Here is a 17,777-nt window from a genome sequence, read left to right as displayed (position 1 = left end):
TGTTGTCTCCCCACAGTTCTTCAGGGCACAGATTCCCATTGTTCATCCCCTGCTGGGTGCTGGGGCAAGGTTCAAACCCCCAGCCCTGGAAGGAGTCCCCTCCTTCCCCAGCCCCTGTGTTGGGTCCAGTGCCTGCTGTAGGATGAATCAGCTCACGCTGGTGCTGAGGCAGTGTGGTTGGACTGGGCTGTGTTTCGGTTCTCAGCAGATCAGCTGAGCTGATTCATTTCTGCCCCTTTCTGCTGGTGGTGTGAGTTTCACAGTGTGACACAGACCTGTCCCACAGCCAGTTCCCATCAGCCTGCACTGACACCTCCCTGGGGTTTCCCTTCCCTCTGTCAGCATGGCAGCATCCTTTGAAGGCAGCAGCGAGGTAAAGGTGGGAATGGAGGTGAGAAGAGCTGATGCTGCACATGGTGCAGGATGGCAGGGTCTCCCTCCTTCTCTGCATCCTTTGTCCACAGCAGCAGCCTTCGTCTCACCACAGTGTCAGGTTTGAACCATGTGCTCCTGGCATGAGCATAGCATGAGCATGTGGAGCAGAGTCCTGGAAGCAGCCGGGTTCCTCAGGGCTCATGCTGGAAAATGGAGGGTTTCCTGGAGCCCTGGTGTGTGGCTGCCCCATGCACAGCTAGCCCCACCAACTTCCAGGCCTGTGGGTGTCCCTGAGGTGCCAGAGCTGAGGGAGCTGATGTGAGTGCCCCAAGCAGCTCAGCAGTGACTGGAGCTCTGTCCCTGCTGCCTGCATGTGGGGTGTGAGAAGAGACAGCAATGCCTTGGAGCTCTACAGCAGCAGAGTTCCTCTCAGGTGAGGAGTCTCACCATGCAATTGCTCATTTTGGTGGCACTGACCATCTGGGTAATTGTCTTTGTCCTGCCCAATGAGGCTTTAAATATTTTGCCTATATTGTGAGGGATCAGATGTGATTTGCTTTGTCAGTTGTCTTATTCTCCGGAAATAAGTCAAAGTATTTGTTTTCCTTTGGGTGCCATTTGGGCTCTGTACTCTGGCAGTCCTGGAGGTTTTAATTTTACACAACTAGCGTTTCAGAAGTTGTAGAGGTTTGTTTTGACTTTGTTTTAATTAAATTGCTATAACCTGGGGAAATCTTTGGCCTTAATTTAAATGGAAAGCCTTATTCTGAGTAAATCCAACATCCCTGTCTAGCTGGTGATTGTGCTGTTCAGAGTTTTGACAGGAAAAGTTAAAATTTTACTCCAGGCTTGAAAGTTTGCAATCATTGACTGCAACAGGCAGGGCCAGCTCGGTGGCATAAGAGCATTATGTCAATCTATTGTTTGAGGAAGAACAGATTTAATAGATTCTGTTTTGATGCAGAAATTCGATAATTACTGCTTGTGAGGTGAAAAGAAAATGGTTGGAAGTAGAAATGGTGCCTGGTGTTGGATCCTGGGCTTGTTGAGGGTGTCTGTGCCCCTCTGGGCCAGTGCTTCCTGAGGGATGTGGTGCTTGCTTGGGAAGTAGAGAGGATTCAAACTCCCATGGGGTCTGAGCACCATCTCCTCCTGGGTTCTCCCTCACACCAACCCCAGCTGCCATCTGGGTCTGCTGCCAGGGCTCAAAGGTCCAGCTTAAGTTGTGAAGCCCTGGGAGGGAGAGGTGCTCAGGACTGAGCCTCCATGGCCGTGGGATCAGTGGAAGGACTTCATACAAATCAGAAGGAAGCTTCAGCCTGTGGATGAGTCATTTCCCAGAGAGGCTGTTGCATATTAGGAAGAGATTTTTCCCTGGCAGGGTGGGCAGGCCCTGGCACAGGGTGCCCAGAGCAGCTGTGGCTGCCCCTGGATCCCTGGCAGTGCCCAAGGCCAGGCTGGGCAGGGCTTGGAGCAGCCTGGGACAGTGGAAGGTGTCCCTGCCATGTCAGCGGGTGGAACGAGATGGGCTTTAAGGTCCCATCTAACCCAAATCATTCCATGATTCCCTGATTCTGGGATTTATCCATAATTCCCTTCCAAGCAGGCCATGCCAAGTGCTGAGAGGTCAGATGTTCATCCAGCTCATTTTGTTGTGTGTGAGGTGATCTCCTGTGCCTGGCTGTTAATTGAATTTTGATCCCTCTCCAGCCTGTGGCCACTGGTGCCCCCTCCCTGCCCTGGTGAGCCCCATGAGGGGACATCCCAGCCATGGGCACTCACAGGTGCTTTAGGAACCTCTGGGCACAAGGCTGGGGTGAAGGGAGCAGCAGGGGCTCCCTGGACAGCCACCATGGTGTGTACAGGAGCAGGGGGAGTGGGGACAGCACAGCACACAGTGAAAGTTGTGTGGCTGGGGTGGCTTTGCTGGGCACAACCCCTCCGTCCCCTTTCTGCTTTGTCTTTCCCCAGCCACAGCACTGCAAGTCCTGGCCCCTTTTGGGAGGCCTTGGGGGCTTTGTGCTTGCTAAGGAACCCCTGTAACAGTCCCCCTGGGTGTGACAGGGCTGGGGGGAGACACAATTGTCAGGAGGCAGCTGTGGGAGTGGGCAGCTCCTCCTTGGAGCTCTGCTGTCCGTGGGATGTGAGCAACTGCATCGATCCAGTCCCCTGTTCTCCCAGCCTGGAGACTGCTTGCTCCATATTGATTATAATTTTTTTTCTGAAGACTGATGAATTTTGCTGGGCTCTAATTGCATGAATTATTCTCCTTTCCATTTTCTGAAACCCTTGATCATGTTAATAAGTTTTCCAATTTTTGCTTTGGGTTTTGCCAGGACTGGTTTTTCAGGGAAAAAGAACAACTGCTGTGCAGTGAGCTGGGTCTGTTCCCAGGCTGCTTGAGTAAGTGGGGATTATACATGTCCCAGTTTATCCCACTTGGGCAGGATCTGGGGGGTTTGTCCCTTTTGTCTTTTTTGAAAGAATCTTAGAATTACAGGATGTCCTGACTTGGATGGGACCCACGAGGATCATTGAGTTCAGCCCCCACACTCCCACCCTGTGCATCCCTGAGAGAGTTGTCCAAACACTCCTGGAGCTCTGGCAGCCTCGGGCTGGGACCATTCCCTGGGGATCAAGTGGATTTTGGGTGGATCTCAAGCAGGGTGGGGGCAGAGCCAATGGGGCCACACTGGGGAATGGCTCAGCAGAGGCAGAACTCCTTCTCCATCACACAGACCTGCCAGCTCCAAATGTCCTCAAATAATCCTGCCTTTGTTTCTCCTTTGGCTGTGTTTACTCCCATCACCTCACTGCCGATGTTTTAGACTTTCTTCAGTCCTTTTGAACTCAACAAACTATTTTTAGGAGGTATCAACCAATTTTCTCTCCTTTTTTTTCACTTAGCAAGTATCTAAAGGCCTGTGTGACCTCCAGCTGCCCGTGCTGCTGGCTGCTTTTCCCTGCCCTTATCTCTTCCCTGCAAGCCTGAGCCAGGTTTTTATGCAGCAGTCAGGGAGCAGCACCAGGGACAGCCCTGCTTTGGGAGGTAATTATCCCTGTGTGCCCAAGATTTAACTGCACAGTGCTGCCAGTGGGGAGAACCCTTTGAAATGGGATGAAATAACCTGGCGATTTCCATCCGGGGGTTAAAAAGGGAATTGGATTTCAGGAGCATGCACGTCCCATGATGCTCCAAAAAGGGACAGCTGCTGATCAGCTGCTGCAGGTGAGCTAGCACTGGCTCAGCACTGGCATCTCTGTGCTGGGGGCTGGGGCTGCCTCTGTGCTGCCACGCTGCATTTGGTGGTGATTCCATTTCTGAGTGCTTCTCTGGGAAGGTGAATTTCCATAGAATCATAGGAAGGACCCACAAGGATGGATCACGAGTCCAATTCCCAGCCCTGCACAGACACCCCAACAATCCCACCCTGGGCGTCCCTGGCAGCGCTGTCCAAGCTCTCCTGGAGCTCTGGCAGCCCCGGGGCTGTGCCCATTCCCTGAGGAGCCTGGGCAGTGCCAGCACCCTCTGGGGGAAGAACCTTTCCTGATATCCAACCTGACCCTGCCCTGGCACAGCTTCAGCCGTTCCTGGCTCCTGTCTCTGGTCACAGAAAACAGAGATCAGAGCTGCCCCTGTGCTGCCCCTCAGGAGGAGCTGCAGCCCCTGGGAGCTCTGTGCTCCATCTCCTCTCCTCCAGCTGAACAAACCAAGTGTCCTCAGCTGCTCCTCCTCTGGCGTCCCCTCCAAACCTTTCCCCATCCTTGTAGTGCAATGCTCTCCCTATGTGATTCTGTGTTATTTCCAAGAAAGAGGATATTTTAATTTAATTTGAGAATGAGGGTATTTTACCTTAATTTGGGCAGCACATCTGGGTTTGCTGCTGGAATTAGAGTGGTTGTGCTAAGTGATACATTGGGTAAATCAGTAAATTGATGTGGCTGGCTCGTGGTAGGTGCCGGCACGGAAGTGTGTGAGTAATGCAATAGAGCTGGCAATTACAGCAAAGTGCCTGCTTAGACTGAAATTATTGAGCCTCTTGCACACTCTGCACTTTATTACAGCTGTGTTGAGATGTAGCACTTCCCAGAGGGCCCCACAGCTCTGAGAGCAAGTGTGCTGCTCCCAGATCCGTGCTGTTCCCAGCAGTCAGCTCCAGGAGCTCCAGAGGTGTTTCTGCAGGGTGCTGGGCACCAGAGAGGACCTGCAGTGTGTTGTGGGCTTGTGTTTGCACAGAGCATGGGCACATTTAGAATCATAGTGAAATGCTTTGATGAATTCTGGATGGAATCATTTCGATTGGAAAAGTCCTCCAAGATCACTGAGTCCAACTTTTACCTCAGCACTGCCAAGTCCCCTCATGTACCCTCACAAAGAGGAATTTCTTTCTAATATCCCATCTAATCTAGCCCTTGGTCAATGGGAAGCTATTCCCTCTTGTTCTATCACTCCAAAGTCCCTCTGCAGCTCTCCTGGAGCCCCTTCAGGCCCTGGCAGGGGCTCTGAGGTGTCCCTGGAGCTTCTCCTCTCCAGGTGAGCACCCCCAGCTCTGCCAGCCTGGCTCCAGGGCAGAGAGGCTCCACCCTTGGGGCATCTCCATGGCCTCCTCTAGGTTTGTTCCAATGTCTCTTGTGCATCTGTTTCTTAAATCAGTTCATACTTGTATTTAACATATTTCTTTACATTGACATGTTGATAATTGGTTTTGAGCACCCTGTGAAATAATGTATTCCAATTTTATTTTGGTAGCTATCCCAAAACATTTGATGTTTCTTTGGTATGCTGGGTTAACCAGCAGTGAAAAATTTGGTCTCAGTCACTGCAGGTATATTTAAAATAGGGTGGAAGAAGTAGAATTAGTGCTCAGAATTAAAAAAAATTAGTGTTTATCAAAATTCTTCTGAATTGGCTGAAAGATTTGACTGGGAGCTGATGTGTGACATGAGTGGCCAGTTTTCAGCAGTGTGGAAAATTCCTGTCCCAAAGTCCTTTGAGGTCCCCATGGTGCTTTCAGATGATTTCTGAGGTGACTTGGAGGGGCCAGTCTCTCCCCAGCTGGCACTAAGAGAAGGGTGATAAGAAATCCTCTTCCACCCAAGGACACAGATGTTCTTGGGGAATTGGAAGCTTCCTCTCACCCAGTTTTGGGATCTCAGCAGGTATTTTTCCCTTGTGGGGAGAGGGACTCTGATGACAGCTGATGGAAACAGGACTCCTTTGGTAAAGCCTTTTGCCACAAGACATCCTGGGATGAGCAGGCAGCAGTGCCTCCTGTTCTGAATCTGTTCCTGATGAGCTGCTCAGGCTCCAGCTCCTCCTTTGGCCCACCTGGCAGCTTTTCTAGACTGGTGTGCTGTTGTCACTGCTCAGTGTCACCCTCCAGACTAGGACTGCACTTGTGCATCCTGCTGGGCTCCGTTCTCTGCATTGCTGGAGTTCTGCTCTCCAGGTATCAGCCAGCCTGGGATAGGGACAAAAGGGAAGGGAGCCTTAAACCAGCCAAGGGTTTGCTTGTAGAGATGAGGTGGCTGCTCCCACCATGGCTTCAACTTGTTTTAGTTGCTTCCCCCACACACTGGGAGGTCGGGATCTGGTGAGCATCCCGTGCTGTCCTGGGCGAGGGATAGGCTGTGGGAAGCATGGCTGAAGGAGGAGCAGGATGGGCTCTGCATCAGTTGCTCAGTGGCTTTTAGGGATTTGCAGCTCCCTGGAAGAGCCAGGGCTGCAAAGTGGATGTGTTTCACTGGTGTGGAGTGAGCCCTGGAGAAATGCAGTTAGGGTCCTCTTGGACTGTAGGAGTGGATCGACAAACTGTCAGCTCAATAGAACCCCCTTTTCCTCTTTCCCTGCTTCTGCCTATCCATATTTAAGAAGTGTAATTGGAGCAAAAGCTGCTTGGGGAAGCCACAGATGTAACCAGATCTGGTTTGCTCACAATGGGCTTGGGAGCACAGGGACTGGGGGCTGCAAGGATGGTGCGAGGGCCACCTTCCAGGGCTGTCTGGCTTGTCCCAGTGTGCTGGCTGGCCGCAGGACCTGGCAGAGAAGCTTCCCAGTTCACACTTAGGATGTCTGAGCTGCTGGGATATAGCTCTGCTGATTTCTGCCTGAAAAAGCAATGTGGTTGTTTGCAGGCTGGGACCAGTGCTGGTTCCCATATCTGTGATGGCTTCATTGTGTTTGGAGGGTTCTGAAATGGGCAGCGTTGGTCTCTAGGGCCTAAAGCAGTATATGTACAGAAATGTGTGAGATGACCCAGACAGCCAGGCTGTGTTTGACTTGTGGGTATTTTCTCCTCCCAGATGCTGCAGCCAGAGGTGTGAGATGGCTGTGCCAGGGCTGTGTGATGGCTGTGCCAGGGCTGTGTGATGGCTGTGCAGCCCTGCTCAGCATCCCCCAAGTCCCAGCGCCGTGCGGCTTCTGATTCCTGCTCTAACATCTCCTCCACAGCTCCTCTTAAAAATCAGTTTATGTCTCTGCAAATTAAACCACTGTTTCGCTTATGAAGTGTTTCATTCCACTGATAAGTGGAAGTGGGAAGCAGTTGCATCGCTGAGTGCATGGCTGCAAACCCCAGCACAGCAGATTGTTAATGTGAAATTAGAGAGTTCAGCAATATCTTGGCAGATTGCCTCTGCTGCCTGATAGGAGGCACCGAGCTCCTCTGGGAGGCAGCTGGTGTGACAGCCCTGTTTGAAGGGCTGACCACTCTTCTTGGAGCAAGGAAGGGCCTGAGGGCTGTTCCATGTCCTTGGGGCAAAGGAGACAGCCCTTCCCTTGCCTCAAGGCAGCAGCACAAAGCAGAGGCTGTAACTCAGAGGAATGGTGTGGGAGCTGCGCTGCCTCTGCGCCAGCACTGGCTGTGCTTTCAGCCAGATGGGTCCCAGTCAGCTTGCTCCAGGGTCACTGGGGGAGTGTGGGGCTGGAATCCCCTTTTTGGGCACAGATAGAAGCGTTTGTGGAGTTGTCTGAGCTTTCAGGCATCGGTGCCTTCAAAGCCACCGCCCCAAGCTTATCCAGAGGTTTCATGAAGGTGGCATTTCCTCCTGGTTGTTTTCCAAGTCTGGCACTGTTGGGCTCACGGACTGAGCTCTGCAGCCTTGTAGGGAGCCTGACTCCCCGCCAAGAGCTGTGGCTCCTGCTGACCCCACCGCAAGGTGCTGCAGCAATGTGTGCTGTCCCTGGCTCTAGGGTGTCCCCCGGAGTGCTGGGGAAATCTGCCTTGCTCCTTGGATTTTGTGCCTGCAGTCTTCCAAATTGCCCTTTTGTCCCCAAACAGTTTTGCTTTGCAAATGCCAAAGGAGGATCCCTGGGGCAGCGTGGCTGCCCCTCTGCCCTCCCAGGTGGTGGAGGAAGGGGGGAAGTGAGGGATTCAAATTAACGCCGCTCTTCCTCTCCCCTCTTCCTGCTGCCCTGTCCAGCCCCTCTCCTGTTGCCTTGGCACAGGCAGGAGCAGGTCACATCACCGCTGCCAGGTGACCCCGCTGTCCTGCCACACTCCAAGGTGTGTGTGCCTCGGCGCAGTTTCCTCCGGCAGAGCGCTGCCGTGCCTTTTCCCATAGCGGGGAAACAAGAGTTTGTCCTTTTCTGCCTCCCCTTCTCTCATCGCCCCCTCGGCTGCTTCCCGCTGCCTCCTGCCGGCCCCCTCTGCTCTGCCCGGCTCCTCCGCTCTGCTCCGGCTGCTCTGACCTCCTTTGACGTGTTGCATTTCACCGTGCTGGGTAACGGGGAGCCGATGGCAGATAAGAGGGGTGACCGTGTTCCGGGCTCTCGCTGCGCCGCCCGGAGCCAGCCGGCGGATGCTCTGCCCTCGGCACAAGCCCAGCGGTTCGGGGAAGCGCCCTGGAGCCCTCCCGGCTGCGGCGGAGCCCATCCGAGGGAGAAGGTGGGAGCCGGGGGAGGGTGGCTGTGCGGAGCAGTGCGGGAGCAGCTGCGTTTCCCCGGCTGCGAGAGGGGAGCAGCCCCGCTCTCCCTCCCCGTGTCCCTGCCCGGGGAGGTGCTGGAAGGGTCCCCCATGGCCGCGGGGCCCCCCGAGCATCGCCAGCCCCTGCTTTGTGTGCAGGTCTGCGGCGCTGGCTCCGTTAGCGGCATGCATGCATGTCAGCGCCCGGAACGGGGAGCAGCGAGTGGGGAGGGTGCGAACCAATGACCCCCCCAAAGAGCGCGGGCGGGGACGGTGACGGGGACGGTGACTGTGCCGGTCGCACGCAGCCGGCGGGGGCGGCTGCCCGGTGTCCCTGGGCCGTGCTCCGCGGGGCGCGCCCGGCTGCTCAGGCGTTCAATTCCGAGGGGAAAGCTCAGCCAGAGTCTACAGGAAAAGAAAGATAATAAGGGAGGAGGGAAGTGGAGGTCAGGAAGGGCTTTCGGCAGCGGATGGCCGTCCCTGGTGGCGAGGGGGCTGCTTGCAGGGTATGGCTCTAAGCAGGGAAATAGCAATGAATGCAGGTTGTTTATTTTTTAACATGGCATCCACACCAGAGGGATAAAAGGATGTTCAGGGAGCCTGGGGCTCTGCCAGCTGAGTTACCACCAGTTTTGCTTGCTGTTTCCTCTCTTGGCATGGCTGGAGTTGCCGTCAGACACCCCTTCCCCTGGATGTGCTTCACTGACTTGATCTGGCTTTGCTCCGTGGGGCTGGAGCAAGGTTTGGGTGGTTTTTTCTGAAGCCCTTGTTTTTTCTCCGCCCAGCTGGCGTCAGGCGCCGAGGATGCAGAGACAAGTGCTCCTGACTAGGGGAGGGCTGGCAGGAGGATTTCCCTTCGGGTTCGCAGCATCCCCGTGTCTGCTGTCTGCTGCAGAAGGGCTGTGTGCTGGAGCGTGGGGAGCAGAGCTCACAGGTGACCTCTAACTGGATCAGCCTCGCTGGCTTTAGATGCCTGTCCCTCTCCTCGGGCTCAGGTGTTTGGTGACAGGCTGGAAAGTCATGGTAGGTAGGTGCTGCTGGCAGCTGAGGGTGCCTTCTGCTCTGGAAAACAGGGAGGGAGGAAAACTGGTGGACTCTGAATAGCCTTGGGAGGACCAAGCGGGGATCTTCTCCACGCTGTAAGAACAGACCCTTTGGAAATTCATCTCAACATCCGATTTCTTGGAGTTTCTCATCACCTCTGAGATCAAACCCCATCCCCTTGCTCATCCGAGGGCCACCACAGCCACGCTGGGCCACCTGCTCAGAGGGCAGCTCCTCCACCTGCCCAGTGCCACTCGCCGTGGGGGCTCGCAGACCTGTGCCTGTGCTACCGAGGGACCCTTTCCAGCGAGCACTTTTAATTTTTCCTGCTTCACTCAGCTCTGCAGCATCTCATGAGATACACGTTCAGCTGCCCTGAGCTGTGACCTGCGCTTGGCTCAGGGAGACAGGACTTAGCACCCTCCAGACCTGAGGGCTGGCTGGAGCACGCTGTGGACTGTCCAAGTTGGTGGTGGCTGAGCTCCTCGTGCCCTGCGCTGGGTCCCTGCGGCCGCGCTCCCTGCTGGGGCTGAGGGCCGGAGCAGCGCGCGGGGCAGCGGGCACAGCTGGGGTGTAGCATGCACGAGCGTGCGGAGGGACGCAGGGACACCGGCGGCAGCCATGGCTTCGTTTGGGAAGCTGACGGAGTATTTCAGCCTGAGGAAGTCGAGGCCGGAGCTGCGCTCCAGGCGCTGGGGCCGGCGGAGCGGGAGCTGCTGCTGTAGTGTCACCGAGTGCAGGTACGGGCTGCCAGTGACCCGGCTGTCCTGGTGCCTCCGTGTGTGCCGGGGGCTGCGGGATGCAATGTGTGATCCTCGGTGCTTTGCTTTCTGTTTAGCTCTCCTGGGGCTGGGAGGGGGCTGGGAGCAAGCCAAGGGCCTTGGGAGCATCACCCTGTTCCTGTCTGGGGCTCCCACACAGCTCTTCACTGCGGGATGTCTCTGGCAGGCTCTGTGAGCTGGCATCTGTCTCCCTGCCCAGGGCATGTCTCAGGTGTTGGTGGCACATCTTGGGTGTCTCATGGGTGACAACATGCACCTGTGCCTGCCTTCCTCTGCCTGGTGCTCTCTGCTGTGCCACTGCACAGTCCCCTCATCAGAGGGGCAAGGTCATTGCACTGAAATTGCCCTTCCCTCCATCTGCGCAGTGCAAAGGTCTCTCTGCAGGGGCAGCAAGAGGTGGCTTCTCAGGTGAAGTGGAATTTGTGTGTATGAGGTGCTGATGCAGCCTGCTGTCATGTTGGAAGGGTCTGGGCAGTGGAGAGGGGAGCTCTTCTGGGCAGACAGACACATGGATCATCAGCAGCTTGTTTGGGGTATGGATTGATGAGGGGATCATAGTGAGGATGGGGAAGGTGGCCTTTGGGCTGACTGGAAATCCTCTAGGAGCATGTGAGTGCTCAGAGTTGTGTTGGGGGGGTTGCACACATCCTTATTTTGCATGTAAACACAGTTACTGCAATTAAGAAAATTGTTCTGTGCCTGGGTGGCTTCTCCTTGGATGTTTCGTGCAGCATGTAGGACAGAGCTAGCATTCAGTGCTGCTCTGGGCTCTTCCCCATTTGTGTGGGCTCAGCCTGAGCAGCGTGTCCCCAAATCTCCTGCTGACCTGCAGTCGGTGCCTCCCTGCTGCTGTGGGGTGTAGGTCTGTGTATGGACTCACAGGGCACAAAATAACACCAAGGTGTTTACTTACCTTCCTCCCTGGCTGCTGAGAGCACTTTGTACTCTGTAAAGGTAATTAAATATCTACAGATTCAAATGAAGTTGGAGCCCCTGCTGCTGCCTGTGCTGCTGCTGAGACAGTGAGACGAGCACGGCCGCCGCTGCCTCCCCTCTGCCCTCGGTGGCTGGAGAGGAGTCGCTTCTTCCCCACTCATGTTTCTCAGGAAACATTCCTGGCAGAGCCAGCAGCTTTGTTCTGCTCCTTTTTGGCGTTGAGGATGGAAACCCTGGTTTCTGCCCTCGGGTTTTTGCTGTCCTGCTGTGGAGCTGGGTGTGAGGAAGGTCTGTTGTCCAGGTGCTGCTGGGCACAGCGCGCGCCTGGAGTGTGTGCCAATGCCCAGCCCAAGGGGGAGGAGGAGGTGCCACCCCCATGCACAGGGTGCTGCTGCCCTGAACCTTGGGGTTTGGGGTGACATGAGCCACACAGAAGTGGCACTGATGGTGTGGAGCTCACATACCAAATTTTCTTGGGATTGCTGGCTATGGATGTGGGACTCTGAGCAGCCTGCTCTGGTGGAAGGCATCCTTGCCCATGGCGGGGAATGGAACAGGATGAGCTTTAAGGTCCCTTCAGCCCAAACTATTCTGTGTCTGAGTTGTCCCCTCACGCAGGACCATGGCTCACTGTGCATCAGATGTGGCCACCAAGGCCACTGCCCCTCAGGGCTTAGTGCTGTGTGGGGCTGGTGGGCCCCTTCCCCCAAGCACAGACCCTGTGTGTGCCTGGCTGCTCTGCTCTGGCCGAGCTCAAGTTGCACGGAGCCGTGCTCTGCTTGCTTTGCCCCCTGGGCCATGCAGCTGCTCCAGGGCAGCTCCTCTGGCTGGATGTGAGTGTGGGGACAGATTTCCTGGTGTCCCTGACCCCCACAGTGACAGGGCTCGAGTGCACCTGTGGATACCGAGCCCGTTCCCTTGATTGCCGCAGCTGATTATGAAAGTAAAACTAAGTGTTGATTGAAGTGTGGGATGCTTTGAAATCAGTGTCACTTGTCACCCCAGCTGCTTGAGCCTCTGCCTGTTCCTCGCTGCCTCTCCAATGTCTGTACCTTGAGAAGCCCCAGGAAATCTCTATGGCTGAGATCCAAAAGCCAACACAATGCAGCTGCTGCAATGTCTGGCCGTGCCCTTGCTCTAGATGGTGCCTCTTCCACCTCTGCTGATCAGCTTTCTGCTTTTACTTCATTTCTTCACTCTGTTGTGGGCAAGTGAAGCATGGAGATAAGATCCTCAGCTCCCATGTTTCCCCACACATGGAGATGGCAGAGGTCCTGCAGCCCAGGTTCAGCAGGGTGATGTCTAACAGCCCTGCCCTGGTCTTGCTCAGGGCAGCCAGGCTCCCACCACGCTTCCCAAGGCTGCATAATCCCCTGGGACCACAGGGAACAGACGTAGGCAGGTACTCAGTCGAGAGCTTGCACTGACTGGAGTTATTAAATTCTAAATATAGTGGTCCCACGCATTCTCATAGGACCTAACAGAAATCAGCAGGTGTGCAGTTATGGTTTTAAATAATATTCCTGCATTTTTAAACTACGCCTCCAGATAAGGCAACATGAGTGAGCTGGGATGAGTAAGTCTGCTGGGCTTGAGAGTTTGTGAGCTCAGACTTGTGTGCAGAAGTGGAGCCTGGCAGGAGATCATCTCACTCGAGGTGCTTTTGGGCAAAGGTGCTGCTTGCAGGAGCTCTTCAGCCCCTGCCCCCTGCTCTGCCCCAGCTGTGGCACAGAGTGTGTCCTGGTTTGTCCCTGTGTGTTGTGTCAGCTGGAGGCTCCCCCAGCCTGAGCCCTGTGCTGCAGGAGGGGCTGTGGCACCACTGCCTGCTGTTATTAAATCATCACCTGCACACTGTCCCTGGGGCTGGGAGGCCCCGGGTGTGACAGACCAGGGGATCAGGGGGTCCCTGTGCTGCTGTGCTGGGACAGGGGCTGGCAGTGTGAGTGAGCACCCCAGCCAAGCCCAGCCCAGCCCAGGGGAGCAGCTGATTTATTTGCAGCAACTTTTTTTCTGTCTAGCAGGGGCAGTGATGGATGAAAGAGAAACTCCAGGTGACAGGCTTGGAGCAGGACTGCTCCGTGAGGGATGAGAGCCCGGGGCATGGCAGGGATATGAGGATTTGTCTGCAGAACTGGGTGCAGGTGCCTGTGGGAGAGCACAGGAGGGGCTCGGGGTGCTTGCTGAGGTCTGGTGTGTTGTTCTTTGTGTTATTTTGTGGTGCCAGCCTTGAGGTGCTTGTGCCCAGCTCTGTGTGTTGTCTGGAAGGGCACAGAGGCTTCACTGGGATGGAGGAGAAATGGAAGAGAAAGGCAAGTTATGCTAATTAGCTCTTCTTTTAGTGAGCTGTTTGTAATCTGAAAGGTCTGGACAGCCGATTTTGGATTCCTGCAGCTTTTGCAAAGTGGATGACAACATCAGTGTTGTGTTGTTGTGCTGTCACTGGGCTGGAGAGCAGCCCTGCCCGCTGTGAATGAGCCAGGGGGGCTCCAGGGTGGGCTGGAACTCTCTGGAACATGATGGCCCTTCCCAGGCTGCTGTTGGCTGCCAGGGCTGCTTAGCAGGGAGCCAGTCTGGGAGAGCACTGGGCTGGGACCTGGGGCCTGCATGGGTTCTGGGAGGGCAGGGATCCCATGGCAGAGTTAATGCATGTCGGGGAATTTCTCAAGGACACTCTTGGAGCTGCTCTCAGTCTGGGTGCAGTGCAGGAAAGCAGAACTGCCTGAGAAGGCCAGTTCTGTCACCACAGAGGTGACCTGCAACAGTAGGTAATTAATTAAAAAAATAATTTAAAATGCCAATTGAAAGTCATTAAAAATCTCAAGTCCCATCCAGAAGTGGCTTTTGAGAGAAATTTCTCCTCTAGGCAGGGATTTGGGGACTGATTCAGTGGCTTTCACTGTTAGCCCAGGACTGTTCTGAGATAGATCTGTTCCCTGGCTTCAGGAAGTTCTGTTCTTTCTTGGACCTCTCCCCTTCCCTGTGGCCCCCAGAGCCCCACAGGATCCCCACAGAGGGGCTTTGATGAACTCAGGAGATCACTGCCTTGTTATGGAAAAGATGATGTTCAGGGTGTGGGAATAGAGGGGGAAATTTGTGCCAGGGTTTGGATCCTGCATTCTGCTCTTGGGGCACCTTCAGCCCTGGGGGCAGCAGAGCTGACAGCCCCAAAAACCTGAGGGTGAAGCCCCTGCATCCTCAGTGGGCTCCAGGAGAGGGGCTTGGGGTGGAAGCCGGAGAAGCTCAGCGTGGCAAAGGGGGAGGAGAGGGGTTTGGCTCTGCTGGGCCTGCAGGGTGGCAGCTTTAGGGTTCTGCTGCCTTTGTCCTCTCAGTACCTGAGCTGGAAGTTGGTGTTAATTAACAACGAATTCGATTATGTAAGAATTAAATTATGTAAAAATTCCAGCTTCCTGGGAATGTTTTTGCCCCTGTCATTAGATGATATCCAGCTGAAGAAGAGATGCTTGGGGTTATCTTTGCACTCCTGGGGGCTGAGGTGGGTCCAGGCTCAGAGCCTGTCCCAAGCCTTGTGGGAAGCTGGACCAAGGAGCTGCTTTTTGCCATGGGGAGCTGTTCCCTCCTCTCCTTTAGGGGTCTGTTCCACACTGATACCCTGATTCATGTCCTCGCTGTGCAGTGTGATGGGTTTGAGTGGGGAGGGGTAGTGGGGAATGTTTTCCTGGCACGATTGTGCTTAGTTGTTTTTGGGTGCTTAAAAATACCTCCTCAGCTCTGACAGCACGTCTGTGTTCAGGCACACGATTGTGGTGGGGGACAGGAGGAACTGCAAGTTTTGGGGCTGGGAAATTGCACTGAGGGAGCAGCTCCTGTGTTAGCAGCACACAGCATGAGACAGGTAAGGGTGGCATGTAAAGGTGCCCAGAGGGGCTGCTCTGAGGGGCTGTCCTACATGGCTGAGAGTTTGACTGACTTTTCCTACTTTGTTTTTGGCACATTTTGAATGTTTGAATCTTTCTGCTTCCAAATGACACATCCATATGGAAGGATATCTGCGTTTTAAAGGCGAAAACTAGCAAGGAACTGGGAAGTGTTTTGGGTTAAGTGGAAAGTTTCCACTTGGAATTAGTCAATAAAATGTTTGTGACACTCATACTCCAAACTTCCCAGCGTTCACACCTCCCTTGCCTGCTGAGATGCCAGCAGGAAAATGTGTGTGGCTGCGTGGATTCCCATTTTTTTGTAACCTGTTAACAGATCAGTGTCCATTGGCACTGCATGGAAGTGGGCAGTGCTGGTGCTGGAAGTCCTGAATCCAGTGTTGGTGACTCAGCCCGTGCCTGCTTCACCGAGGTGCTGAGCATCCATTAATCCTCTTAACTGGAACAGGCAGCCCAGCACTTCTGCAGCTTGGCTGGGCGAGAATGAGGCAAAGAGCTCCAGGAGCTGGGGCTGGAAACTTCAGCCTCGTTCAGCTGGAGGTTGGGAATGTGGTGACAGGTTTTGGGGAGCCTGAGGCTGCACAGCTCTGGATGGGGCTGTCTTTAAGGCAGCCTGTGTCCTCTTGGGTGAGGCTTGTTTGGAATGATGCTCCAAAGACTGGAGCCCCTCTGCCATGGAGACAGGCTGAGAGCTGGAGAGGAGAAGGCTCTGAGGAGACCTTGGAGCCCCTTCCAGTGCCTAAAAGGGGATTGTAAAAAGAGGGAGAGCAACTTATTACAGACAGTGTAGACAGTGACAGGACAAGGGGAATGGTTTTGAACTACAAGAGGGGAAATTTAGATTAGATATTGGGAAGGAATTGTTCCCTGTGAGGGTGGGCAGGCCCTGGCACAGGGTGCCCAGAGCAGCTGTGGCTGCCCCTGGATCCCTGGCAGTGCCCAAGGCCAGGCTGGACAGAGCTCCCCACCCTGGGACAGTGGAAGGTGTCCCTGCCCATGCAGGGGTGGAATGGGATGGACTTTAAAGTCCCTCCCAACCCAATCCATTCCATGATTCTGTGCTGTTTCCCACCTGCCCTGTGTGGTTGTGCCTGGCAGGGTCACTCAGGTGCCCCCTGTCTCTTGGTGTCTGCGGGCTCAGGACTGAGCCTTCCTCCCCTCTGCTCTGAGCCAGCTCTCCCCAGGCTGTGTCCCTGGTGGCTCATGACAATGACAAGCTGTCAGACGTGCACAACTGTGAGCAGAGTGGCAGTGCCACGGGAGGAAATGACATTTCACTTTTGTTGCTTGGTTGAGCTGCCTGGGTTTTGTATATTAAACCTTAAGAAGCCTTTAGGCTTTGTTCTTCCTCCTGTTTGCAGCACCGTGCCTGGGATCTGGCAGGAGGAGGCTTGGGGAGCAGCATGGAGGAAGAATCTGTCTCGCCATCAAACCTGTCCTAGCAAGGGGCCCCTCCACCAAACCTGGACTTATCCTGGTTCTCTGTGGTTTCTGTGCTCTGGGGGACACCTGGGTGCATTCCCAGTTCCAGCCCCACTGGTGTGGGCTCAGTTCCACAGAGCTCCTGCTCTCTGGGCTGTGCCTCTGTTCCCCCCATGCTGTTGGGGTGCAGGGGGAGGTGATGGACAGAGCCAGGGAAGCTCTGGGCCTCTGCCTCCTCCTGCTCCTCAAAATCCTGCTGCCATGGCTGTGTGCAGAGGGATGTTTGAGATCTGTTCCATAAAAGTGCAGGTGTGTGTGGCCTGGGAGCTGGTGGTCTTGGATGTGACAGATTTGAAAGCACATCTGAGCCCTCAGGCTCATCTTTTTGGGGTTTGGGGCCATGTTTTAGGTAAAGACAAGACTTGCACCTGCTGTTTTCCCTTTCTGCTTGGCTTCCAGTTTCCTTTGAAGACCAATCTTTGGGACAGGAGATGAGCTTGGGAGCTGCCTAGTTTCTGCTCAAGCTGAAGCTCATCTTTGCCTGGATGAGGCAGAAAAAGATGAATGGGCATGCTTTATTTTGGAGTGGTAGTTGGATGGGTAGTGGGAGGAAGGGAGTGAAACTGGTATGAAGGGGAATTACAGGCAGAGCGTGACTGCAGAGCTGGCTGCTCCAGCACAGAGCCTTGGCCTGTGAGTCACACTTTGCTCGAAAGGCTCTGGGGCTCCTCATTCCCACTGCTGTAGCACTGAGTCACAGCTGGGTGGGGGCACAGGTAGGAAACACAAGCCCCAGAAATGCACAGGGATTCCAGACAGCAGTGGCAACGTTAACAACTGCTGGGGGAGTGGTGGCTGCATGGGAAGGTTCCCAATGGGGCTGTTCCTGGTGCCCTTCTGTGCCTGTTCCTGCCTGTGCAGGGCAGTCCCTGTGAGCCCCCAGGGTGCAAGGGGACACTGGGCAGCCCGGTCCTGGCTTGGGTGGCAGGGCTGGCTCTGTCTGCTCCAGGTGGGGCTGGGATTTGGGGGGGCCCTGCCAGGCACAGGGCAGCTGTGGCGTGCTGCCTGCCCCATAACACCTGGGAAATGTCCCTCTGCATCGGTGTCACCTGCGGGGGGGGCTTGGTGTCCTTGCACCACACATGGGGACAGTGGAAGGATGGAAGTGTCAGAGCTGTGGGTGCCCGTGGGATGGTGGCAGAGCCTGGGAGCAGGGAGGAGATGCCAGTGGGATTTGGAGGTGTCTGGGCACTGAATATCCTCTGTCCATCCCCTGGGACAGGAGCCCAGCACCCTCCTGCAGGGGGTTTGGGTGGGTTATGTCCTTCAAACAGCCCCTTGGTGGGGACAGAGCCCCCCTAGGAGGAGAGGGCTGCTCTGGGGAGGGCACCCAGGTGATGCTGTCCTGCAGGAGGTGG

The 17,777-nt window shown here is 55.1% G+C and overlaps 1 protein-coding gene across 5 annotated transcripts in view; it reads left to right on the top strand.

The window, feature by feature from the left end:
• LOC135454069 (ankyrin repeat and fibronectin type-III domain-containing protein 1-like) overlaps positions 1–17,777 on the top strand; it is a 241,614-nt gene that overhangs the window by 44,993 nt on the left and 178,844 nt on the right. The window contains exon 1 of one of the 5 annotated variants that reach the window (XM_064725804.1): positions 8,161–8,261. The exons of 2 other annotated variants lie outside the window; for them this stretch is intronic. In XM_064725804.1, the coding sequence (XP_064581874.1) occupies positions 8,176–8,261 (86 nt within the window). In that variant the 5' untranslated portion in view covers positions 8,161–8,175. Of the gene's footprint in view, positions 1–8,160; positions 8,262–8,802; positions 10,064–17,777 lie in introns of those variants that run through there. 2 more of the 5 variants (XM_064725803.1, XM_064725805.1) reach the window with 2 other exon arrangements.

This window comes from Zonotrichia leucophrys, chromosome 14 (genome assembly GCF_028769735.1).
Source record: "Zonotrichia leucophrys gambelii isolate GWCS_2022_RI chromosome 14, RI_Zleu_2.0, whole genome shotgun sequence".
NCBI classification, from domain to species: Eukaryota; Metazoa; Chordata; class Aves; order Passeriformes; family Passerellidae; genus Zonotrichia; species Zonotrichia leucophrys.
This window is presented reverse-complemented; position numbering and strand designations above follow the sequence as displayed.